At 41.0% G+C, this 26,458-nt stretch overlaps 1 protein-coding gene across 2 annotated transcripts in view; it reads left to right on the top strand.

The window, feature by feature from the left end:
* Chrdl1 (chordin-like 1) overlaps positions 1-26,458 on the top strand; it is a 103,821-nt gene that overhangs the window by 40,450 nt on the left and 36,913 nt on the right. Inside the window, exons 5-6 of one of the 2 annotated variants that reach the window (XM_006257373.5) lie at positions 21,663-21,808; positions 23,671-23,764. In XM_006257373.5, the coding sequence (XP_006257435.1) occupies positions 21,663-21,808; positions 23,671-23,764 (240 nt within the window). The remainder of the gene's footprint in view (positions 1-21,662; positions 21,809-23,670; positions 23,765-26,458) is intronic. The other variant, NM_199502.2, reaches the window with a different exon arrangement.

The raw sequence follows: 26,458 nt of genomic DNA, 5'->3' as shown, positions 1-26,458 counted from the left end.
GTTGGGGATTTAGCTCAGTGGTAGAGCGCTTGCCTAGGAAGCGCAAGGCCCTGGGTTCGGTCCCCAGCTCTGAAAAAAAGAACCAAAAAAAAAAAAAAAAGAAGGTATTTCACTGCATTTGGAACTATGACCTCCAAGTTGCAGAAGTCACAGCAAGTTAACATTTAGATAGAGGTACCCATTTAGTTTCAGGACTAGATCAGTAATTCAGAGGGGTCTTTTGGCTTCCAGAAAGTCAACTTGAATAAGACCCCTTTTAGGGGAGAGGAAAACTCCATTCCAATAAGAATCAGGCTCTCCCCTACATAAAGTTGTATTGTGTTGTTATAAGGGAAAGGCAAGGTCTAGGCTTCATCTTTCCACAGTTGACTCTTACAGAATGGGTTAGCCTCTTTGTACCCATTTGGTCAACCTGTAAAATGTGTGATGATTCTTACTTCTAGTGAGGCTTGTATTAATAGGGAAGAAAGGGAAGATGGTGTGGGACATTGTTTTGGAAAATGCTAATAGCACTAGTATATTCGTTACTTTTCTGTCACTGAAACAAAATATCTGATGATCAACTTTGGGGAGGAAACATGCATCTTGGCTCACAGTTTCAGAGCGATGTTATAGACCACTGATGACAAAGGTTTAGGCATAGAGAATGGTGGAAAGCCATGGGGCAGCATTTGGTGAGGATAGCAGCATAGAGTAGCTGCTTATTCCATAGCATAGACAAGAAGGGAGGGAGCTAGGTCAGAGGCAAAAACAGATTACAACTTCAAAATCCTACCCTTTAGACCTTATGCCCCAAACATTTTGCAACTTCCCAAAATAGTACCACTAACTGGACACTAAAGGTCCAGGGAAGACCTCTTAGACTCGAAGTATAACAAGTATATATAAACGAGATAACATTACATCACTGAAGGGGGAAATTTTAAACCCAGGATCCCAATACTGCATATGCACAAGTCCCCGGCGGTAAATGAGAACCTTGACTTTTGGTACTTGCAGTCCTAGATCCTGATGATAGTAGCACCAAATAGACACTGGCCATTTGTTTCCAATTCTAGAAGAATGATGTGTGAGGTTGCAAGGAAATTGGGTAGCAGGTTTCATGACAGTCAAGAAGGTAATACTGAGTCCCTGGCATCCCTGTGTCTGCCCTTTTTTCTGATGAGGTCCTGACAGGTACTTTCAATCATATGCCTTAGCATAGTCCTGACTTCACAAAACTGGACAATTTGTTAGCAGGAGAGAATACATTCGGAGAGTAGGTAAAAACCTCACTACTTCCTTGGAATCCTGAATTAAGAGAGTGGTTTAACTTGGCTAGGACTCTTCCTCTAACTAGCTCACTATAATTAAAACGTTCTTTGCTTTGAGCTCTCATACACTGATTAGGCTACCATAATTTCTGTCTGCTGGCTAGGACAGCTTTGCTCCCTCCTTTTTTCACTAATTCATACTCTGGCTGGAGCCTGCCATCCAGTATTTCTTCCAGGAACATAGCCTGTCTTTTCAGGAAGTGTCTCAGAATTGGGGGGGGGGGACCCTTGCTACAGTGCTACCTACTTCCAAGCCAAGGACAATTAATCTGTTTTCCTTTTGTTGGGGTTTTGCAAATGCCTTAGTTTTCATAATGATATCAGGGGAAATGCCATCTACATTTAGTGGGCTGCAGCTTGGGAAATGTGAAGAGTTATACAACGAATAGGGTCGCAGTGCAGTAAAAAAGACTCTTGTACAAAATTTTATTGCAGTCCCTGGTGAGAAACACCAGACTGGACAACACTCTTAACCACAGAAATCCACAGAAAGCAATCTTCTCCTAACAAGAATTCAATGGTCTGATTCACTCCTGCCTTTCTTCCTTCCTTGCACTCTTCCTTCCTTCCTTCCCTCTCACATATTCATTTCACAAGCATTTTGAGAGTGCAAGATTTGAACAAACTCTCATATATGTTTTAATGTCCCTGGCTTGGAGAATTTATAATCTAGTGGGGTCCACAGGCATAAAGAATATTATTAAAAGATAATATGATGAATGCTGTGGTAGAGGTGCGAACAAAGCCTATATAGGCAGAAGAGGGATGGATATAGACAGTCTAGCAAAGGTGGGAGCCAGGCAGAGCCACAGAGAGGAGTTGACATGCAATGGGATTCTGAAAGATGACTGGGACATTGCCAGATGGAGATAAGGTACTGAGGAGAGGATATGCAAAGGCCAGCCAAACACAGTTCGTACGTAAAAAGAAGAAGCTGGAAAGGTGAAGTGGATAGAGGCTGTCTTGGGGGACTTTAACTGTTCTATAGTTGGACATTATTTTGTAGCCTAATACAAAGTAGGGAGTCAATAAAATTTTAGTAATTCCTTATGTCTTCTTACAGTTGCCTGCTTGTCTTCAAGTTCTGCCTTTCCCAATCTCTCTCCAACTAGTAGGCACTTGTAGTCTCTAACATCTGATGAGAATGAGCCTAATCTACTCTTTCTGGAATAGTTTGCCATTTATTGACATAACAGTCAATAATTTCAGTAAGAATTCAACAATAATAGAATATTTCATATGACTTTGGAGAAGGCATTTTAAAGGACTGAATGCTGAGGATATGGAACACAGATGCCACATTCATTTTATACATGCTTGGTGTGATTATAAGAGGGTGTGTGTGTGTGTGTGTGTGTGTGTGTGTGTGTGTGTGTGTGTGTGTAATGGTACTGTAAGCATAATCATTCCTACCTTAGAGGACTGTTGTGAGGATTGCCTAGCACAGATGTTATGTGGCCAATAGTATACCTTTAATAAATTTAACTTACTGTTTTGTTGTTGTTGTTGTGCTGGTGGTGGTTATTTCAAGCCATGGGACTAGAGGTCAGTATGCAGAACTGGAAACACATGATGGCCAGAAGAGTTATTGAGTGTGTCAATTCATTTCAAATATGTGCCTAGGCATCTGAATTCTTGAGCAATATTATTTTTCACCATTTTGATGTCAGAATGTAGTTCTCATGTGGGACCTGAGCATTATTTTTTCACACATTTGGACCATTTTGCTGTCAGAATGTAGTTCTCATGTGGGACCTGAGCATTATTTTTTCACACATTTGGGTATATTCCATTTTCGCAGTAGAATGCTTTTTTCTTCTAAGCTGAGGATCTAAGTATAATAGTTCATCTCTGCAGTTCCAACACTCAGGAAACTGAGGAAGCAGGATTAAAAATTAGTAGGCCAGTTTGGGCCACATTGCAAGTTCGAAGTTAACCTGGACTACATAGAAATACCTGTGTTCCAAAAAAAGTACTAAGGACAGCCCAGTAATAGAATGTTTATCAAACACTCGAGGAACTCTGGGTTTTGCCTCTAGCACTGTAGGGAATGCACAAATATACAGGTAAATATTTTTTAAAGTGCCGACCTGTGTTGATGTTCAGCCCGCAAATCTGCTTTTATTGTATGGGGATATGAAACAGAAGACCCACAACAGTTAGGCCGGAGCCAAGGAGATGCACTATAAAGAAATAAGTTGGGAGGGGCTGGATAAAGGAACAAAAGTCTGAACCCAAGAAGGAAGGGAAAAGTAAAATCAGAGGGGGAAAAAAAGCTGGGAAGGACAGGATACATAAGATCATCCAGCTGCCCCCAAACTGAACTTACAATGTTTTCTGTGTTCTCTCTGGAAGAGGGGTTGGCTTGTCCAGCATTCAGTGGAAACTTGTTGATTGACACTAAGTTGGGCACAAGTTCAATGTGAGTGTGCCTTTAGCTATTTATTTGATTTTTAAAACTTGCATCCTTTGCAGTAAGACTGTTTGGCTTCTACTGGCGCCCTGGGGCAGTAAGTTTAGATTGTTAAAATAGCAGCCATTAACACTCTCTGTGTTATGACACTGTTCTCCCTGCCCCCCTTTACAGAAACTGGGCTGGAGATTCTTTAACAAAAGTTAAAGTCTCCTCTCCACAACAAAAGAAACGGAGTCTCCTCAAAGCTGTGGCCACTTTTGCTTAACTATAACCCTCCCCAAAAGCCCTCAACTCTGCCCACCCCTGCCCTATACCCACATGTTTCATTCACTCCAGAACATGCTAACTCATCACATTCACTCTCCACATCCCCACCCTCAAACACACACATCCTACAAGCAAGAGGGACCCCAGGGAGCTCCTTGTGCTTGATTTGCTTTCCTTTCCTTGGCTTGTTTTTATTTGAAACCAGTTTGTTAAGATGACACTGGATATTTTTTTTCTTGTATATTAATTGTGCTGTGAAAGTAGCATGTAAGGACTTTCTTGTTAGTGCTGTCATGCTTATTTCTCTAAACCAGTAAGTATAATTCTGATTTTATTCATCAAAACAGGTCTCTGTGGACTTTGCATACAATGCCTCTTGAGCAAATAGCCCAGGCAGCTTCTAAAAGATTTATGAATTCCTGGATTATCTAGATTATTCATAGGTCTACTTAAAAGGGAATTTTTCATGAGAGGACGGGATAGCCTGGCTTTCCTAAAGGCCCTTGGGGAAAGATCAAAAGGACAGAGACAAAGGGGACAGTGTGGAACTGCTCAGCTCCCTGAACAAGGCAATAATCGAGACCAGACCCACAGAGCCTACCACCATCTCAGAATCGGCACTGGTCACAGCTGAGCCACCACCTAGGCCTAGCAAGCACAAAAGGAAAGCTCTGTGTTCTCTGGATAACTTTGGCATGCTGTCTCTGCTGGCATTTTCCAGTGGAATTCTGTGCAATAGTGGCCACCTCCCATTACAGTAGCCACAGACATGTGACTGTTGGACACTTGATAAGGTATGCAACGACTGTGAGACTCAGAAACTGCATTCAAATTGGGCTTAATGGTGATTAGTTCAGCTGTAAATTGATACAAATGACTGGTGACTGCTGTCCAGCATGGCCTCCCTCTATCTCATTCATTGGGAGCTTTTATGCTGAGTTGAATTTAGTTTTATACCTTCTATTTGTTTAGTTTGTTTAGATTGTCATAAATGTCTTAAGAGCAGACACCATTTATCCTAGGAAGACAGAAAAATCATACCTTGAAGTAGTGTTTTGTTCAGCCCTCTATCTCCACACTTGACAAATATGAGCATTTAAGAAAGACTGTAACCTACCTGAAGCCACAGTAGGCACATTCAAGCTGGAGCCTAAGTCAGCCTGCTCCTTGGATTAGGCTTCAATCACATCTTCCTTCCCTTGTCTTCACCGCTCACAGCTGAGATTCATCCTTGCTCATTTGGAAATATTTTGAGACAATGTCTGTCTTTATCTCCTCATATGCTAAGATAAAAAAGTTTGTCCTCTGGACAAAGGATTGTAGAGTAAGTTAATTTCTTTAAAGCAGTGGTTCTCAACCTGTGGGTTGAAATTCCATAGGGGTCACATAAGACCATCAGAAAACACAGATATTTGCATTAGGATTCATAACAGTAGCAAAATTAGGCTTACAAGGTAGCAACGAAAATAATTTTATGATTGTGGGTCACCACAACTTGAGGAACTATATTAAAGGATCAAACCATTAGGATGGTTGTGAACCACTGATGCAAGGCCATATGGGGCCATTTATCTTTTACGTTCTATTTTGAGGGAAGCAGTTTGTTTCAGTGTCTTTGAATGAGCCAGGCCTCATGCTAGCTCTCTCTGCTCAGGGAGCCACAGAAAATTTGCATGTGGCCCTGGCCCATGTAGGTTTTCAGATATAGGAGAAAGGATGTTGGTAACGCTGGGTCCCAGCCCCTCTACATTCTGATTTGCCATGATTTATTGAACACACTAGTTGTCCTTTGCTAGTAACCAGAGACGCGGCACAACTCTCTCTCTTCTCTACCTTCCTAAAACAACCTAGATTTAGACATGTCCAGGATAGAACTTGGAGGAATTTATCTTCCTGGTCACTTTAGAAAGTGATACAATGTACTGACTCCAAACTAAGCCCAGAAGCCAATGCTAAAAATGAGGAGAATTCAGTGTATAGGAGGAAATAAAGTATCCTCTTATAATCCTTGCCCTCTACTCCTCCTACCCCAGCCCTTTGCCCTTAACCCAGAGCTAACCAATGGTTACTAAGCACTGGCTGAATTGAAGCAAAACCTGTTACCAGCCACCAAAGGTCAAGCTGCAGCCAGGGAGTCCTGCCAAGAGCCAGGCCCAAGCAAGGAGGCAAATAGTTTGTGTCCCCTCTGTAGGGCATGGTCTGCTCATTTGTTGGTACCACCTAATGAAGAAGCGATCTGGTCCTGAGATAGAAGGCTTCCAGGGACCCACCCAGTCCTAAAATTCTGAAGCCTAAGTATAAGCGTTGGATGCCAAGGACACTGGAGAAAGTCTCTGGAGCATGTAGAACACCAAGCCAATTGGAGTGCCTGCTAAGCCAGCCCGGGATTCCTGGCATTCCAGACACACCATATCCACCCCCAACCCCAGAGGGCAGCCAGTGGCCACAGCAGAGCCCACATCCAGCAGGCCAAGACCCACAACAGACCCTCCAAAGGCCTGCTTCCTCACTAAATGGCCTGCCTCCTCACTAATGGCCTGCCTCTTTGCTTTGTGCTGAGTTCAGGGAGGTGGACAAACTGTAACACCCAGTTTAGCCTAAGAGTCTAACTTGCTGTGGACTCTCTGGGCAGTGAATCATTTTGAATAAGCACTTAAGCAACTTTCCACTGAGTCATCCTGAGGACTGTCAGGTTCACTAATCCTGACATATACTGTGTATATCCTTTGTTCAGGTCCTGTCCCCATGCTGATACTGGGGGCTGGTTATAAACAGCAGAACGTTAACAATGTGCTTGTTGGAAATCATTTGTATTAGGACTTCCATTGCCTGCCTCTCTCCAAAAAAAAAAGTCTGAAGCACAAAGAAAAATCTTAACCAGTACCAACTCTTGGTCTGTGTGTGCTTTTGGCAACATTGCTACCAAGAATATGTCCTCTTTACTTTAAGTGGCACTGCATGTTCAATTTCTTTTCCAGATCCTCCATGGATCTGTTTTCATTTGGCTTCTTCTAGGCCAGGGCTGGCATTTTCTTTTTCCTGTAAATATTTTAACATTTGCAGGCACCTCTTGCTACAACACTGCCTTTGCAGCGTGAAAGCTGCCATAGACAATACGCAAATGATGGCTATGGCTGCCTTCCAATAAAACTTTATTTACAAAGACAAGTTCTGGGTCCATTTAGCTCACACCCCTGTTCTAGATATAAAATAACCTAAGTTGGTACATGAAACATAGTCCCCCATGCTAGCATGCCTGAGGGCCATTTAGAAGATTGGCCAGTTTTCATTCTCCTTTTAGGAAGGAGACATAGATATTGTAAGAATAGTTTTTCTCATTTTGACTATCAGAGTCCATTTCTCAAATTTGTTAGGCACACTGTAAGGACTAGATTGCTAAATGAGGGTGAACTAACAACATATAAATTTCAGAACTTAAAACACTTAAAGGTGTTCAACTCATGTTGATATGTCATTCTTACCATTGACCCTAGCTGACAGAGCCTTGAGTCCCATTGGTATAAGAAAAGAACATAGCGTAGCAGTAACTATTACTCTGATTCTTAAGTCTTTTTCCCTTGGAATAATAAATTACTTTTGCTTGTGTGTCACTGAGGAGAGGAAGTCACCTATTCTCAGGGCCTGATTCTTAGGGACAGGGAAACACAATACTATCATGTTTCTGGACAAGAAAGTGATGTTCAATGGCCCCAATAGACACCTATTCCAAGAACTACTTTCTAGCATTCTTCTTGATGTCTTTTCTTTCCTATCTTTTTGATTGGTCTAAATGTCTCTTTTGCCTAAACCCTACCTGGCTTTCTTCATTCATAATAGCCACTGAAAGTAATACTCTGGAACACAGCTGAGGGGCCCAAATATTGGTACACTAAGCAATACTTAAAATTGTGTGTAGTCCAGCCATGAATATGAAGTCAGGCCTCTGAGCCAGGTCCTCCATGCCATTGGATCCAAGCATTGATTGTCATTGGGCACCAAGCCTGAGAACAATTAGACCTCCCATGTCTCTGGTTTTGATTTCACTTTTATTTACTTTTAGTGGGAATTTGAATCAGAGAGGGAATTCTAAGCACAATGACTCTAGGCAGTTCCTGCCTTTACTGCTATGAAGAACAGTTGTCAAGACGGAAAGGTACAGAAAGGAACAGACAACACAGGCGATGGTGATTGCTGTGTTATAAGATAGCCATGGAGGAGAAGACTGTATGTGAAAATACAGACTAGCCAGGAAAAGCTAATTGTGTAAATACAAGGCTAGGAGTTGCTCTTTCATTGTGCTACATGTGACTCGCCAAGGATCCTGGGACATTTTCGTTAGTACTCTCACCTTTCTAGGACCTCGAAGTTCCTCTGTTAGATCTTTTGCATGTGGCCCTAAGTCTTGTAGAAAACAAGTCAAGGAAAGGTTTGCAGTACATCTGAGAGGTCAGTCTTCTAAGGCTCTTGGGTTATTTCTCACCAAGTTTTATTGACAACATTCACAAGGCTCCTAACTGCAAGGAAGTCTCTGAAACACATATGTATGTAGCTGGGTCTTGGAATGGATTTGGTGAGCATGGAACATCTAGCACAAAGAGGATCCTATACGGGAAATGTACCCACTGGCTGAATGATAACATACTGGCAATATTAAAGTATTTTCTATTCAGAGTGTACTCTGCTTCTTCATGGCGAAGGAAATTCTGCCTTTGGACACCTTTGAGTATAAAGAAACATGACAGATTCAGTTCATTGTATCTCACCTTTTTCTCTATACTTGATGTGACCTTTAACCCACATCTAAAGGCACTTATATTTTCATGGACACAGAGGCGTGGGATGTGAATCCTAGAGACAGAGATGGGAAGATGTCATTCAGTGAAATGATAATCAGGAAGAATAGGCAACTTATTCTGAATATTGCACCATTCAAAAATCACACTTATGAAGTAGGAACTGGGGCCGGAGAGATGGCTCAGTGGTTAAGAGAGCTGGCTGCTCTTTCAGAAGAGCTAAGGATGCTTCCCAGCATCTATGGTGAACTGCTCACAACTGCCTACAACTTCAGCTCCAGGAGATTCAATGTTCTCCTCTGGCCTCTATGCACAAACATGCACATACTCACATACATATACATACATACATACACACACACACACACACACACACATACATTATAAAATAAGTCACTTCTAAAGTAAAAAGCAGCCAGTAACATGGGAACAGCAAGAATAAACTTGCTGGTTTGGTCCTGTAAAACATACTACAAATTCAGTTAACCTTTAGATTGATATTCTTGGTAGTTACTTCTTAGGTTAAGGTTTTGTTTTCTACTTTTATGTTTAATTCTATTTTCATAGCAAATACTATTTGTTGCAGAAAGGAGAGATTGTAGGTATAATTTTTTTGTTGTTTCATCTAATGTTAGGTTTGAAGACTGGCATTTATATAAAAGCTTTCCTGGGTCCATTGTGACTTCCTAGGTAGTTGGTTTGACATGATATAGTTTTGGATATTTATATGTAAGAGACACTCTAGTGTCTAATGTCATTAAGAATAGCTAGTGCTTTGGTACCTATCTAGAGATATTAAAATAAGAATGTTTCCCTTCTCTATATAGTATTTAAAGATAGATTATGAACATGGCAATGACTGATTTTAGTCAAGGCTTGCTCATCCATTCTGAGGACAGAGCATTCCTTATTATGTTGGGCATTTTTCATTGTAGAATCTTTATTACTTTCCATGGTTTCGGCCTCCTGAATGGGAGCAACATATCCTCCATTTATGGCAATCAAAACTATCTCCAGTTACTGCCACAGATCCCCTCAGGAAATATTATTCCAAGTTGAACCTTCACATGAAACAGTGGGTATCTTGTAGAAGTTGAGAACTATTGCTCTAGTACTAAAAGATTCATATTTACTGACTTTTGAAAATTTTCACCTTTTAGAATATTTTATTCTTTCATGATTTCATACATATATACAGTGTTATCTTTAGCACACCCAACCCATATACTCTTTTTCATTCTCCCTGGCTCCCCCAAATACTTCGTTTCACCGTCATATTCCTTCATTTTTACTTTTAATAATCCACTGAATCCACTTAGTACTGCCTACATCCACATAGGTGTGGGACGATCCACGTGAGCATAGGGAACCTACCATTGACCACATTCCTGAAGAACAATGACTTTTCCTCTCTCAGAAGCCATCATTTGCTAATAGCTCTATAGCTGATATATAGACCTCTCTCAGAAGCCTACTCTGGAATTCAGTGCATTTTCACATGTCTCCCAGAAATGGGAGTTAGAGACAAAGGTTCTGGGTAGTAGTAACTTACTGATAAGCATGCTTGCACCTAGATTTCTGAGAAATATTGAGAGGCAGTATGAAAAAATTACCCCATGTGTTATGTCCAGAGCTTAGATTGAAGAAATGTGTCAATACTCACCAACCTTTGAGAAGGATATTTTTGATGTCTTGCATGAGATGGGCTCTAAAACCAAAGCCCTGAAGGAGTACTTCTCAAACTTGAACCTGCACATGAATTACTGGTCATCATATAGTAGTGTAGACACTAGGTATAGAAAGTGGGGTGTGAGGCTCTGCTTTTCTACCTAGCTCTCAGATGTCACCAAGGCTGCCCACCTCCATACCACTTGATAGGAGAGGGTTTGTGGTCTTAGAAACAAAGAGCTTCTCATCTGCAGGCCATGTTCATGTTCTGTAGAGGGAGTCATACTGATCTAATATCCAATAAAGTATTATTCATTAATATTTTTGTGGTACCTCTCTCAACAAGGTACAACCAGTATCACAGCCCCCCCCGTCTTCATTCTATTAGTCATCGTCTATGCCATATACAAAAATGGCTATGCACACACACATGCATATACATATATACATAGTAGAAAGAATATTATGTAGGCTGACCTCAAATTTACTATTTAACCGAAAATGACCTTGAACTTCTGATCCCCCTTCCTTTCCAAGTGCTAGGATTACACATATGTATCCTCATGTCCAATATTCACTGTGCTGGAGGTCAAACCTGGGGCCTGGTTTATGCTAGGTGAGTACTGTACCAATTGTGGTACCTCTCTAGTCCTCAGCCCTGTTTTTCAGAACTCCTCTGTGTCTGCCTTTTGAAAGTTTTAAGAAGATGATTTTTTTTTATTCTTTCACAATTTCATGCATGTATGCAATGTATCTACAATCCAAATCTGCTTTCTTAGTCTCCCCGGGACCCCCAAATGGTAGTGTTCTTTCCAGAGGAGACAATGAAAAGAGCTTTCGAAAACCATTAGAGTCAACAGTGTTATTTTATCCTGGTTTAACTTGCAGATATTACAACCTCTATCCTTAGAGCTCACAGACTCACAAGCCTGTGCTTTCATTTCTGAGTTGACCAATCCCTAGTTTTATCTAGGCAGGAGATACCAGTACCTACCTGCGAGGGCGAATATACACAGGGAGAACAGACTTAACAAAGATCAAATTGGAGTCCTGAACATAGAGCCTATCCAATCACCACCATTAATCTATAAATATTAACTGCTAACATTGATGTGATTGTGATAATTATTGGAATCCCAACCTTTAAACTCTGTTCTGTGCCTCCACTATTCGCATATGTTGAACTCCCAACAGTAACTCATTATTTGAAGTGATTTTTAATCAAGTATAGTATGATATGAGGACTTTGAACCCATTCTTACCAGATAATTCTTCTCCTTGCTCTTCTCATAGGAATTACTTATGGAAAACAAAACTCAGACCTTATTGCTACTTTAGCCTTGGCGAATCCAGTGGTAGCTATGCAGCCTGCTTGCTTGATTAAGATCTGACTCCTGCAGCAACTTTTTCTTCTGTTAATTTCCTTTTGGTCTGAGGATAAACTACAGTATAGGAGCAACTTACATCCAATACAGCTCCTACTTTCAAACTGAAAATTTTCATTAATCTTATTGTTTGTTTGGCTGGCTGGTAGGTTGGTTTTAGCCTTTGCATCTCTGTTTCCCAAAGAGAAGACACCAATCCACAGCAATCGATCCTGGAGTTCTTTTGCACCTAGATTTCCTAACTCCATTCTTTCCCCTGCCCTATATTGTCTACTGTTACCTAAATTACTAAATTCCTCTCCCTATAGTTCTAACTTTGGCTTTCCTCCTTAGGAAATTTTGTAACAAGAAAACCATGATCCCTTTTCTTTTCTATTAGCTGCTGCTGCTGCTGCTGATGCTGTTGTTTTAGACAAGGTTTCTTTGTGTAGTCTTTACTGTCCTTGAACTAGCTCTGTAGACCATGCTGGCTTTGAACCACAGAGATCTGCCTGCCTCTGCTGGGATCAAAGGCTCATGCCACCACTACGGACTTTCTGCTTATATTTCTAGCACAAGGGAGGTAAGCCCCTCTTTTTATGTCTAGAAAGAAAGGCATAGGATTTTCTTAATAGTGTTCCCCTTGTTCCAACAGGCTGAAGCCTGCAGCTTTTGCCTTTATCTGCCATCTCTTTCTCTGTAACCTCTGCCAATGACCTCTAGGGACAGACTACTTTCTGAAGGTGGATGCTTACAGTTTACCAAACAGAACAAAATGTGTGTTTGGGGATAATTTTTTCCATTAATTACTGGATGCTAACTCTAATTTTTCTTCCTTTAGTAAGTAGTAGGCTAGCAATAAGCTCTTTCAACCATCTTCAGACAGGTCCTGCTTCCAACTTTAATTTCTCTCCTCCAGTCATCTCAGAACACTTTCTCAAAACTACAAAATCTCACTAGATCACTTCCCTGCTTTAATCACTTCACTGGCTTCTCATCATATACACAAGAACTGCAAACTGCTGGCCTTGATATCTTAGTATCTCCAGGTGCCTGATGTCTGATGTCATCGCACTATCCTTGCAAGGACCAAACCATGGTTTCAATCATTAACACTCTACAGTATTTCATAGGGAGAGGCCTTTTCTCTTGTTTTAGATGGCTTTGTAGTAGAAATAAAAAGGTCAGGAAAGGGAAAAGACACAGGGGTTGCTAAAAGCACATGCTAGGTCTTAGCTGAAATGGGTAACCCAGGATGAGAAGCATGGACCTTAAAAACTCAGTAGTTACTATAATCCAAGAGATAAGAAATATCAAGATTCTCATAATGTTTGGATGTTAGATGTGATCCCCAGAGGTTTTTCCTTGGTGCTTTGAGCACATGAGTTCAGAAAAATGCTCAGTTGTGAGTATACATGTTTCTTTACTGTGAGACTTCTGAGATCCTTTAACGTGATGAGAGAGACGTGGGGCGCCTACATTATAAATCTTTCCCCAACTTTATTTAATGACTAGAATCTTGTTTTCACAGAACATCTTGTGGACTAGTAGTGCTCTGTAGAACAGACTTGGGAAATGCTGCTGTAGGCAATACAAAGGAATGCCTGACCAAACTCCCCACTGTCTCATCCAGATGCCTCACATTGTTTCTGTAAGTGCTGCTTGAGGGTAGTGACTAATTTGTCCATTTCAAAGGGACATTGCCCTTCAAAAAAAAGAAAAGAAAAGAAAAACCCAGTTCCCAACGGATTAGAACTAACGGAGTAATAGTAGAACTCATTTGGGGAATTTATTTGGGGGAAAGGGAAAGGCAGAGAGTGACACATGTTACCACAAACCTGTCATTAACCATTACAAATCATGCATAGCAGGTTTAACATTTTCGTTGCTACTGCTAAGGCAGTTAAGATACCTCTGGAGAATTAGAAACCATAGAAACACGTAGTTTAGCAGCAAAGCATTAACAAACAACTGCCACATCCATGGTAGACGGGTGTTTTTGTTGTTGATGATGATGATTTTGAAGGGTTTTGTTGTTTGTTTTCTTTTAGCCTACATGTTATGAGGGCATGTGACCATTTGAGATTGAAAAGTTACCCTCTGAAAACAAATTTGTGTCATTTAAAACTGCTTCAGTTTTTGGACTGGGCTTCTGAGGGACGTCTCCAGCCCTCCTGTTTTTGATCCTGACTTTTAGTCCTTGTTTTGGCACTACAGATTTGTGTCCCGTTTGCATCTTGGGTCCTTACCATGTGTCAAAAGAAAAAGGATTTCCAGTTTCCTCTTGGAGGAAACCCTAGGAGATTTGTGTAATGAGATTAAATTAGGTCATGAGCTGGATAATGCAGCTGATGAGCAAAGTGGAAGAAGTCTGGACAGGGAAGAACATAGAGGTTCCCTCTGTAGACTATGCTATGAGGAGGCTTCATCAATAAACGTCCTCAGCCCACACAAGGCTGCTCTTTCATATGCATCACTGTGGATGCAGAGAATGTAGAGCAAGTTCTGTCAAGAGATAGGTACTTCTGAAGCACCCACGCCTTCTTTGCAGCAGTGAGGGCTCCTCTTTTGCATCACGTAATAATGTGAATCTGGCAAAAACCCATTGACCATTTTCCCAGAAGGGTACATGCATTCTCACCCACTCAAACTTCAGTAACTCACTTCATAGTCACACTTGGAAGTCAGGATTCACCCCATTAATCTGAGCTTTATGTGAAAAGCCATTTGGCACCTGGATGTGTATGTTTACATCTTAATGGCATTTAAAATAGACTCTGAATACTCGAGCATATACCACGTTTGTTCCTTCCTGTTTGTTCCCTCTTTCCATGCTAAAGTTATCAGGAGATGGAGAAAAAGAAGACATGGGCTTTATTTTCTTTGTAGTTATTGATTATTTGGAAAATAATACAGTTAGAGTCCTTGAGATCACACACGGCAACACAAGCAATGAAGCCTAGTGACCTGAATTCCATCTTCAGAGACCGTGTGTGCATGCTCCCTCGTATACCTGATATCAAGCGTTATGCATTAGGAAGAGACAGATCATTTGAGTTACTGCAAGACCTCAGAATGAGTTTAGTAGACCCTAAGGGCTAAGGAGGATATGAATAAGCACAGGGCAGTCTGTGGGGGTGTTTGGTTCTAGCATGAGTCAGAGCAGAGTTGGCAAGGAGAGTAAAGGAGCAGGGGCCTACCAGTAGAGCATTCTTCAGCTCAATGGCATATCCTCAGGGCAAGAACATTTGAGATTTGTTTCATGCCCCTGGCTCAGTCATGCTGGGATGCTCCTCCATCTGGGCAGGTTTGGCTTTGGGTGCTTGTCCACAAGCCAGTTGATGAGTAGCCCTGCAAGGTCATCACTGCTACCTGAAAGCCATAGGGGCCCTTGCTGATCTAACAGAACTTGAATGGGACATAGTAAGCTCTCAACTCTTATCTAGCCATCTAGAAAAGACTCAGTCCCAAATCTCCTTTTCAGATGTAATGCCATCAGTAAAGTGGAGGGAGCCATAGTCAATGGACTGTTGGCATAGCACTTTTTGGGGAAAAGGTTTTGTGCACAGTATAAACCCTACCATGTAGAAGCAAGTAAGAGAACAGCTCCTCTCACCAAATGTACATATACAGTTATGGAAGGGAAGGTTTTAGAAACAGAACCCAGAAAGACAAAGCCGCAGCACCCTCATCGCTCAGCAAACCAGTCCCCACACCAAACTCAGAACACCCAAGGTGCAGCCGAAGCCCAAATCTGTACCCAGTCTGACAATACCTCTTCCTCCCAACCTTCCCAGCCTTCTGCCTGACAAGAAGGCATATCAGGCAGGGTCAGCTACTGCCTGACATCAGCTGAAGCACGAACAGGAACGGGATGAAAAACAACCTGCAGATGGAGTCCGGATGAGGAGGGGAAAAGTGGGATTTACCCAGGGTGTGAGCTTTCGGCGCCCTCTTTCACTCTCTTCTGTCCAGCTGCAGCAGCAGAGGACTGTTTCCCCTCACTCGGCACCTTCTTGCTTGGGACAGAGTGTTGTGTCTGTCTGTTTAGCTGAAGAGTGATCTGCCGAATCTGCTCCAGGAATTTCCTGGCCTGGGACCCCCACTGGGGGGTTGGGCCTGGGGTGCAAGCTGAGAGGCCACTTGTCTTGCTGAAGGTGTGCACACAGAGTCTCTTTAAACTTTCCGTGCAGGAATATCTTTTCTGCATCAGTCTCTTTGTTTAATTCAGCAGTGTATCAGTTGGACTCCACTTCCCAAGGCAAATACTGAGGACAATGGGGAAAAAAACTGTGGCAAAGGATTAAATCCCCCTCTATCCTTGGCTGGCCTCCATTTATTTTAATATGTTACACTATTTCACTTCCTGTCTGACACCAGGGCACAATGTACCTTTCTTGTGTCTGGGAGTGCCCCATTTTGTCACCCATTTGTCTTCATTGTAGGATGTACAGCTCTTACAGTATTATTGCTTTCTTGTGTAGCTTATCTTAAGGAATAGAAGTAAATATGAATATCTACTCTTTAAAGTATTATCTAATGCATAAAATATAGTATAGAATTCATACTCATTTTATACCTTCTTCTTTTTCATTATCTCTCTGTTGATTCTTTCCAATTTCAGATTCCCTCTCCATCCTGACATCTTGCCCACTGAGGTGGCCTGATTATGTTCTGATGCTGTATCCATGAAATATCACAAAAGCAGAAGTTGTATTCAAGCTTATCTCTGACAAATAGAGTAGAGACGAGAGTAATGGCAGCAGAAAGGTTGTCGTGGTTCCTGTGATTAACCCCTGATCCTTGGAAGTCCTAATAAGCTTTGTACTCATGACGCTCTGAATTTACATGTCTCCTGACCTCGAGGCTGTCTTTTCTGGGTAGCCAAGAATATGCCACGCCCAAGAGAACAGCAGTCTGGCGGTGAGGAGAATAGGGAAGAGAAAAACTAGCATGAAGGATTTGGCTTCCAGCGAGTTTAGAGAATGGTGGTACCAGGCAGGGAAAAAAAATTATGTACCATAGAGTTTTTGGTAATATTTTCCAGGTACTCTGAAGAGAAGAACAAAGGATAAAAGAAAAAAAAGACTATGACACAGCTATTCTCACTAAGATATCAGTAGTAGTGTCATTGCACAAGAGACTTCCTAGGAAAATCCAATGCATACATATCTATTCGCCTCAGAAAGGGAACCTACAACAGAACATAGTAACAGTTACACCATAGTTTAACTTGGTCCACCAATGAGTTTTCACTGAGGTTACCAACAGGAGCATGGGTGAGGATTTCCTTACGGGAGCAGAGATGACTCAAAGGCATTGGTAATATATATTAAAAATCAACAATAAGAAACAAAGGCAACATGGGTGACAACACTCACTAAAGCCACATCCTTGGATCTTTCTGCAAAACTTGCATACAACGCAGCAAGTCCAAGAATCCCTTTTCTGCCACTATCTGGCTAGAACCTCTTCCTCCAGTTGTTTACTCTTTTAGTAAAGCAGGGCAGGGGTTTTCAGAATTTTATAAGCATCAGCTTTCCCAGACATGTGACAACATCCTAAGGCTTACCTCCTTCTGGAGGGGGTGTTTTGATCCCCAGGAAAGTCTGTTAGATTGCAAAATCTAACTGCAAAGTGACAACCATTTACGAACAGGATGAATCTCCCATAGCAGTGTTTTAGACTTCAATAACAGTAAAAGTAGTAATAGATATTTAAGGTAAGGAAGTCTTCTCTAAGCCTCTCAGAAAATAGAGTTCTGTTCATTTATAAGGTCATTCCTCGTGTAATGAGAGGGAATCAGCTTCTTTTTTAGTCCATTTGTAACAATATGTCTCAGTGCTGGTCCTTTTTTCCACTACTTTTCATAGTGTTTTGTGGGAATTTAAGTAGAAACAGGGGACACAGAGAGAGACTAGAAGCTATGCAGCCTGGATACTTTTATTGTAGTATTCTCCTGAGGGGTCCTGGAGCCAGCTTGGGTTTACACTGATTTCCTGCCAGTTTTCAGCTAGGAGCACTGAATATGTTCCAAGGATAGTTGGTTCAAAGCCCAGCCACCTCAGAAAATCTGGGAAAGGAGAGAATAGAGACTGGGGTGGCTTTTCTTGCTTATGTGGTTGGGAAGCATGCTGTATTGGCCCTATAAAGATTTAAGGGGAGATTTGAGACATGTGCCCCATTCTTAGATAGAAAAACACAAACAAGGGAAAGTTGCTTGTGCAACATTATAAGGAATTGATACTGGGCTGCCATGATGATTCATAGATACTATTCTAAAGCTTTAGCACCTGTTTGCAAAAATAATGCACACTAGAAGGCAGAAAAACTGCTTGTGAGTCTCCTCTCTACTGAGGATCTATGTAACATGTGTCAAATCTTTTGGGGTTATCTGTGGCTTCATTTTCATAATTTTCTCCCCCAGACCAGTAAGAATATTAGAAGAGGAAATAGATACTGAGATAGTTTTGTAGCGTAATAACTGGTAGAAGCTTAACTATACTTTCCCTCATTTTATTTGATTTCCATTCTCCCCTATCTGCTGCTGCCTCCCCATATTCTATTGAGTAGATTAGTAGAGGCCAGTGCCACATTACTCAGAAGACTACTGCAAAGAAGACTCTGGTTATACATCCAGTGGGAAATTTATCCCTGCCACTGATGCCATTGAAGGGACAGTTGAAATGAATCTACATTCTTTTGAGGCTAAATATTTCCAAAGGGTGTGTGTGTGTGTGTGTGTGTGTGTGTGTGTGTGTGTGTGTGTGTGTTCCAAAGAACTGCCAGCTTCTGTGAGAGTCATGGCAAATACTGTTTTGTAGGTCATTGTATGTTTCCTTTACCACAAAATTCTGAGATGTGGAATAATTAGAGCCCAGGGGCAAATGGCCCTGCTCCTGTCCTTTCCCCAGAGAGTTCCACTCATTTCTGCCAGCTGCAGCTGTCTGCTTCTTTGCACACATAGGCAGGGCCAGGGAGTCATGGCGTAGACAGAAAGTCAATTAGTATGAAATAAAATCTTTCTTAAAGAGTTCTTGTTTTTAGACAAAATTCAGGAACTATCCTGACATGCTCTAAGGGTCATGGATAAGTAATTAACATCGGAGGGAGGAACAAATCAAGGTTAGATCAACTTATACAGAAAGATAGAAAAGAGTTTTTAGCCAAATTATTGAAGTTGATAAAAAGTTCAGTTTTGTGGGTATTTTAGGACACAGAATTGTAATAAGACAGCACAGCTTTCATGGTTTGTTGGTTTGTAGTTTTGTTTAATTAAATGACCCTTTGCTTGCCATGGGTTTTAAGTGATTGGCACTTTTCTTGATAGTGGATAAGAAGGAATTTTAGAATCAAATATCAGTCAGTATCCTGGTGCTGCCAATCACAGGTTGGGTGACCTTGGACAGAGAAATTACTTGTTGTGGTACTGCATATCAAATGTGAAGGCATGTGCTCTACCACTGAACTATGCTACAAACCCAAGTCATTAAATTTCTTAATTCTTGATTTCTTCATCTATAAAATTGGCATGAGTGTTATCAGAATGTTATTGGTAAAATGCAATGAAATAATATACTTAAAAACACCATGTGCCTGAACTGAGAATAGGACCCCCGTTGAAGGAATCAGAGAAAGAACTGGAAGAGCTTGAAGGGGCTCGAGACCCCATATGTACAACAATGCCAAGCAACCAGAGCTTCCAGGGACTAAGCCACTACCTAAAGACTATACATGGACTGACCCTGGACTCTGACCTCATAGGTAGCAATGAATATCCTAGTAAGAGCACCAGTGGAAGGGGAAGCCCTGGGTCCTGCTAAGACTGAACCCCCAGTGAACTAGACTGTTGGGGGGAGGGCGGCAATGGGGGGAGCGTGGGGAAGGGAACACACATAAGGAAGTGGAGGGGGGAGGGGGATGTTTGCCCGGAAACCGGGAAAGGGAATAACACTCGAAATGTATATAAGAAATACTCAAGTTAATATAAAAAAAATTACCTCCAAAAAAAACAAAAACAAAAAACAAAAAACACCATGTGCTGGAGGGGCCCATGGCTTCAGCTGTAAGAGGGGAGCCCCTTGGTCCTGTGGAGGCTTGATGACCTAGAGTAGGAGAATGCTAGGGCAGTGAAGTGAGAGTGGGTGAGTGGTTGGAGAAGCACCCTCATAGAAGCAGGAGGGAGGAGGATAAACTAGGGGTGGTTGCAGAGGGGAAACCGGGAAGGGGGATAACATTTGAGGTGTAAATAAATGAAAGAACCAATAAAATAAAAAAATAAATGTAAAAAGAAGTATGTTGTACCTCGAGGAGAATCTTTACAATAAACAGACATAATAATAAAAAAATACCATGTGCACAATGTCCACTTAGGACTCAATGAATGTTGACTATTTTTACATTATGATAATAATGACAGGTATTGTTATTATTAGCCTTTATCATTTTTACTGCATCTTGAGAATGTCAGTTTATTTTTAGCAGTTATAGTGATGTATAAAATTAATTTATCCACATAAAGTGGACTCTTATTCATTGCGTTTTTTTTTACTGATAAAATCACCCTAGTCCCTAAGCCTCTCTCTAATGAAACCCACGGCTTCTGTTATTTTACCTTTTCCACCATCCTGTGGCGAATACTTGCCACACATCAATGACCTTGGAAAATAATCATTACTATTTTGTTATACATTCTCTGTATGTGCATGTATAAATGAAGAGATAGACAGAAAGGCAGAGACAGAGACAAAGAGAGACAGAGAGTCAGAGGCAGACACAGAGATCAAGAGTATACATACACATGCAATATAGAATATACTGAAGGAAACCCAGCGAAAACTTTCCAGAGATCATTCTCTATAAGTTAACTCACTGAATGAATTAATTTTCTGCTCCTAGACTCTGTCAAGTAGAAACACATGAAAGAGACTCAGTATTCAAAAAATAATATATACACACTTGTAAATATGTGGTCAGAAGGTAAAATTAGTTTCAGGACACGGTGTGTTTTGAGTCTCCTTTTTGCTGTTTACTAGTTTTGTTACATCAGTCAATCTCATGATGTGCTTCTCTACAATGAAAAATGAAGATAAGAACCTAACATGACCTGGCATAGGTGGTTATGAATCTCACTCTCAATAATGTATCTGCAGCTTCTTTGTAATGGTTTACTATGTGACCATAGACCACAGACACATGCTCCAGAAGCATTCAAGCTCCAGATTATGTGCTTTAGACATCAGATGCCTTGAGAGGTCCACAGCGCTGGCTGGAGTCTTTGTACAACCTTGGGGAGAAAAGGAGATGAGAGTTGAACCTTTATAGGCAAGAACTTCAGTGGGTAGGAAAGAGCAAAGGAAGAAGGCTGTCTTGGTGGAGGAATTAATAAGTAACAACAACAGAGACCAGCAGAAGTTAAAGCAAATGCATGATAAGCTATGTAGAACATTACAAGAGATATTGTTTCTAGAACAGTTCCAACAGACACTAGATGGTTCTTCTGAAAGCCTAAGAGAAGACTAAATACTAGTAGTATGGACTCCTTTTAGGTAAGTCAGAATTTTATCCATGCTGGACCAAGTTCAATCAAGGCAGGGCCTTGTCCTCATTTCTCTAGTGCTTATAGTGTTCAGCACATAGCATGTGCTCAATAAATTCTCAAAAAGGCCAGATGGTCAGCTGTGGTTTTGCTGTGGCTGTTTTGACCTCTGGTGCAAGGGTTGTTTTAACTCCGTCTGTGTAGCACAGCCCCACCTGCTGTCGAGAATTAGGGAAGTTGTTGCAGTGATGCCAATACTTGATGTGTCTTGTTTGTTTGTTTTCCTCCTCCACTCTGTTCCAGAAGACTCCTTACCACCGATGAACAATAAGGTGACCAGCAAGTCCTGCGAATACAATGGGACCACCTACCAACACGGAGAGCTCTTCATAGCTGAAGGGCTCTTTCAGAACCGGCAGCCCAATCAGTGCAGTCAGTGCAGCTGCTCGGTAAGACCCTGCCTCCCAATGCCCCTGCCACTCTGTACCCCGATAGGGAAGTAGCCAACTCTGCATCTGTGTTTTCACGGAAGCTGACACTAGAAAATGTTTGAATGAAGATGCATTCGCTTGAAACCGTAAGTCTCCCTGCCTGTCCAAGTGTGAACAACTGTCAAAGATGTCCAAGTTAGTTGGCTTACAACCATAAGAGTGTTAAAACGAGTGAAGATGAGCTGTTTGATTTAGTCGCCATGCACTTTTCCTAAGTGTTTATACCACCTAGCCCTTCAGCCGAAGGGTTCATAGCTATTGAAGTCTTGGAGATGTCATAGGTATAACACTACTATTGCTTTAGGTAGTCATTGCCAATTTTCTACAATGAGAAAGTTATGTTAATGTTTGATCACAGTGATTCCAATGCACTGTCACTGCGCATACTTTATAAATAAAATCTAAGGGGTTGGGGATTTAGCTCAGTGGTAGAGTGCTTGCCTAGCAAGCTCAAGGCCCTGGGTTCGGTCCCCAGCTCTGAAAAAAAGAACAATAAAATAAAATAAAATAAAATAAAATCTAACACCTATAACCATTCCTAGTTGTTCAGTACAGCGAATGTTAGCCTGAACAATAAAATACAGTAGGATGAAGCACAAGAAGGGCAGTCAATGGATTCTTAGTGGATTCTGGGAAGGGGGCATCAGTTTTAAGGACATGGATCCTAGTAGGTGACTCATTCTCCCAGTGGATGCACCCTTATGCCCCTGAGTATATATGAATAGTGCAAATGGACTCAGTGGCTTAAAAGAAAGGACAAGATATTCAGAGGGGTTGGGGATGGGGTGAATTTGGGGGGAGTTAGGGGAGAGGTAAGGGTCGGATGTAATCAAAACACATTCTCAAAGAATTAGTAAAATAATGTGCTTTTAAGAAAATAAAGTATTAGAGGGCAAGGCTAGAAGATTGCCCCAAGCTTGAGAATAGGCTGAGCTACGTAGCAAGAACTTGCTTCAAAAGTGACAGCAGAAAGATAAATAAAAAAATTAAACTGGAAGGAACTTAAAAACATTTTTACTAATTGTCAGAGACAATCAACAACGGATAATCAAGGGAAATGATACAATCTCTTCCAGGTGGGATTTTTAGTGAAAACACCTTATCAGAGTAATGTGGTAGATTATTACTGTGACATTGTTTCTCTAATAGTCTTTCTGGCCTTAGGAGCATGTGTATCCAAGAACAAACCACAACATTTACAGGATAAAATTTAAAAGGTAGAATTTTAGGAAATTGAAATGATTTAAATAACAGATACAACTCTGAAGTAAAATGACTTCTCTCCCTTACTTAACATGGAATTGAGCTCTGGAATTCAGATAACCTTGTGTAATTTTATCCCCCACAAAAATATCCTGTCTTTTTGGTTTTGAGAGAAGACTCTACTGATTTTTTTAAATAGTGCCTATAGCACAAAGCCTCATTTCCATCCACTCTCTACCACCAGCTTGAGTTATGATAAGGACCAAAGGAAATAGTAAAAATTAGAGAGAGGAACAAAATTGTGAGGGTTTTCGAGGCTGGTGACATTCCTCCAGGAGCACTGTTTCCTTGAGTCAGGATACCTGACAAAGATTATGAACTCTTTGGGGAGTTCATCTCTTTCCTGAAGAAATAGGAAGTGAGGAATGAAATAGTGCACAGTAAAATGGAAGAAGAATCTAAAACCAACTCTAAGAGAGAGAGAGAGAGAGAGAGAGAGAGAGAGAGAGAGAGCATTGCCATGTTCTGAGTACCCACTATATCCCTAGTACTGAGGTAATTCCTGACAAATACTTAGTTCAGATCATCCTAGAAGTAATTCTCCTTTTCCTTGGCAGGAGGGGAATGTGTATTGTGGTCTCAAGACTTGCCCCAAACTGACCTGTGCATTCCCAGTCTCTGTTCCAGATTCCTGCTGCCGAGTATGCAGAGGTAAGTGTCCTATAGTCCAAGAATCTCAATCCTGCCCGCCTAAGTAGCAGAGTTTAGGAAAGAGCAAAATATCTGTTTGATCTCTCAGTCTTCGATTATAGAAATGCTCTCAAATTCTAAATGGACTCATCATCACCTCAAACTACTCTTTTCTTCATTGGCGTCTATTTTTGGCTTTACAGAATGGTACTGCATTTTCTTTCTAGGCTTTCTCCTGGGCTCACACTTAATTACCTTCAACTTGTCCTTTGTTGCCTTTTCTCAAGTTACCAGATCTACCAACAGGCCTTTCTAGTCCTTCCCAGTAGCAATATTAATATTTTCTTCTTTAACTTCACACAATCAATGAGGTGTATTAATCAAATTCTATGTGCAAAATTAAAATGAAACCATGCCTAAGGTTATGTGTAAAATATATGCATGTGAGATATTGTTAAACTGTTTATTATATTTACGTGAATTATAAAAAGGAACCCCATACATAGGACACTCTATTGTCATTTTCCAGAAAGTCCCTATACCTTCAGTTGTGATACCCTTGATCAGGACACAACCTATGTACCCATAGCAAAGATATGTTCTTTAACCTTTCAGAACTCATATTTCACCAAAGAAGGAAAAAATAAATAAATAAGCAAGCAAATATCTTCATATATACAGTATAAGTAAAAGAATATAATATTTTAAAATTTAGAGGTTTAAGCTTTAGTTGTGAGGAAGGCACTGGATAGAGAATCTTGAAGCACAAACCCGAAAGACGACAAGGAGCCGTTCATGCAAAAAGCCTGGGGAAAAGAATTCCAGACAGCGTTGAAAAAAATAGTTCTAAGGCCCCAGGAAAAGAAGTGCTTGGAGCATTCATTCCACAGTCTGAGGAACACTGTGGCTGGAATAAGGTAACTGTGGTTGAAACTGGCAAGAGATGACATGGGGCTGAGGAGAAGAACAGAAGTTAGGACATGCAAGTTTTTAGTGCCTTGCGAAACCATGGAATCTTGTAAGCAAGAGTGCTGCATGGTTTCATTGAAAAGGACTCAGTGGCTCTTTTGTCCAGGTTATAGTAAAGGGAGGTAATAACATAGGAGGAGAGGCCTGTAAGGTTGGTAGAATGACCTTTCCAATGTGGAAGGACAATGCTCGCTCTGGGATCATGATGCAGAGAAGTTGTTCTACGTACAGCCTTGGGATCAGAATGCTTCAGTTTCAACCCAGCATGGCTATTTTCTAGCTGCCTGAGCACCATCGACCTGCCTAACAGCCTCTTCAATAAGGAAAATGGTTGCGGGATTTAAGTGGAATAATGGAAGAAGGGGTCTAGGGCAGTGCCTTGCATAGTCTGAGGAAATTAATAATGAAAAGCAGACAATGTGATATATATCTACCATGTTGGTTTTCAACCATGGTTGTACACTGAAATTGTCATAGTGGACTTAATCTTACATCTGGAGAAGAAGGTAATTCTAATGAGTCACCAGAGTTAAGAAGCACTCAATGAAAGGGAAAGTTTGTGTGGTTTCCTTGTGGAAGGGAGATAGATGAGCCACATACCTTATTTCCATCTTAATCTTTCGAAAAGATGGCCTTAACTATGTTCTACATGTATTTAAAAACCTCTGTCCTCACACATATCATACATAACAGTATTTCTAACACAATTCCTGCATTCTCCTGAGTTTGTACATTTGCCCTCTGCCCTGGTTCTCACTGTTTCCATCTCATGAGTACTGTGATGATTCATGTCCGGACCACACCCCCAATGACCTTGGAGTAGAACTCAAGAGTCGGTATTTAAACCGATCCATCATTGTTTCTGCAGTAAAATTATGGTGTGTGGACCAGCATTTTGTTAAAATACTCCAAAGATCATTGAGGCCAACCCTCAGGGATTGTTTGCTATCTGCATTATGCAATGACATTGAGCTTTCTGAAAGTCTGAAACAGAGATAAATGGGTATAATTATAATCAACTTTAATATCTGATTTGTTGGCCAAGTGATTGTTCTGCTATCAGCTTATACTCATTCCTCTTAACATCCTACTTTCCCAGTCCTTCTAAGTCAATGTGGAATCAATTACAGTCTAATTATATTTTTTTGCTTCAGTAAGGTCACACATCTTTCCCTACCTTTATCTCAAGGTGTGAGCATGCATGTTATATATGCATTGCCACAGGGCTGTTATTACATTTGAGTCAGAATAATAGAAATTGAGATATCATGTCCTTTCCTGTCTTTTGACCTTCGTCCCCATTTCATTTTGATACAGCCTAAAATATGAAAGTCCATTATGCCAGAGATGTGCATGAGGTTGATAATATAACCATCTGGTCATTCTAATCCAGTATTTAGGCCAAGATTATTTTATTGGAAAAGGTGGATGCAAGAAATAGAAACTGTCGAATAGCTAATAAAAGAAAGGACATTGTGAAATAGAGTGTTATTACATCAAAGAAGCTATATGCTGCGGCAAACAGACTCTCAAGACAGAAGGACATGGATTTGACATTCTAGGACCACCATCTACACTATTCCGCTAGACAAGACACTTAACCACCCAGAGCCTTGGCTCTCTCAGCTGTGACTATGAAGGATGTGATATTCACCACCCACAGTGGTTGTAAAGATTAACTACAGTGGCATAGAGTGCTAGGATAAGACTTCATAGAGAGTGATTGTTTAAGAAGTGGCAATTATC

Source organism: Rattus norvegicus, chromosome X (assembly GCF_036323735.1).
Source record: "Rattus norvegicus strain BN/NHsdMcwi chromosome X, GRCr8, whole genome shotgun sequence".
Taxonomy (NCBI): Eukaryota; Metazoa; Chordata; class Mammalia; order Rodentia; family Muridae; genus Rattus; species Rattus norvegicus.
Note: the sequence above shows the minus strand (reverse complement) of the source record. Positions and strands in the feature narration are given on the sequence as shown.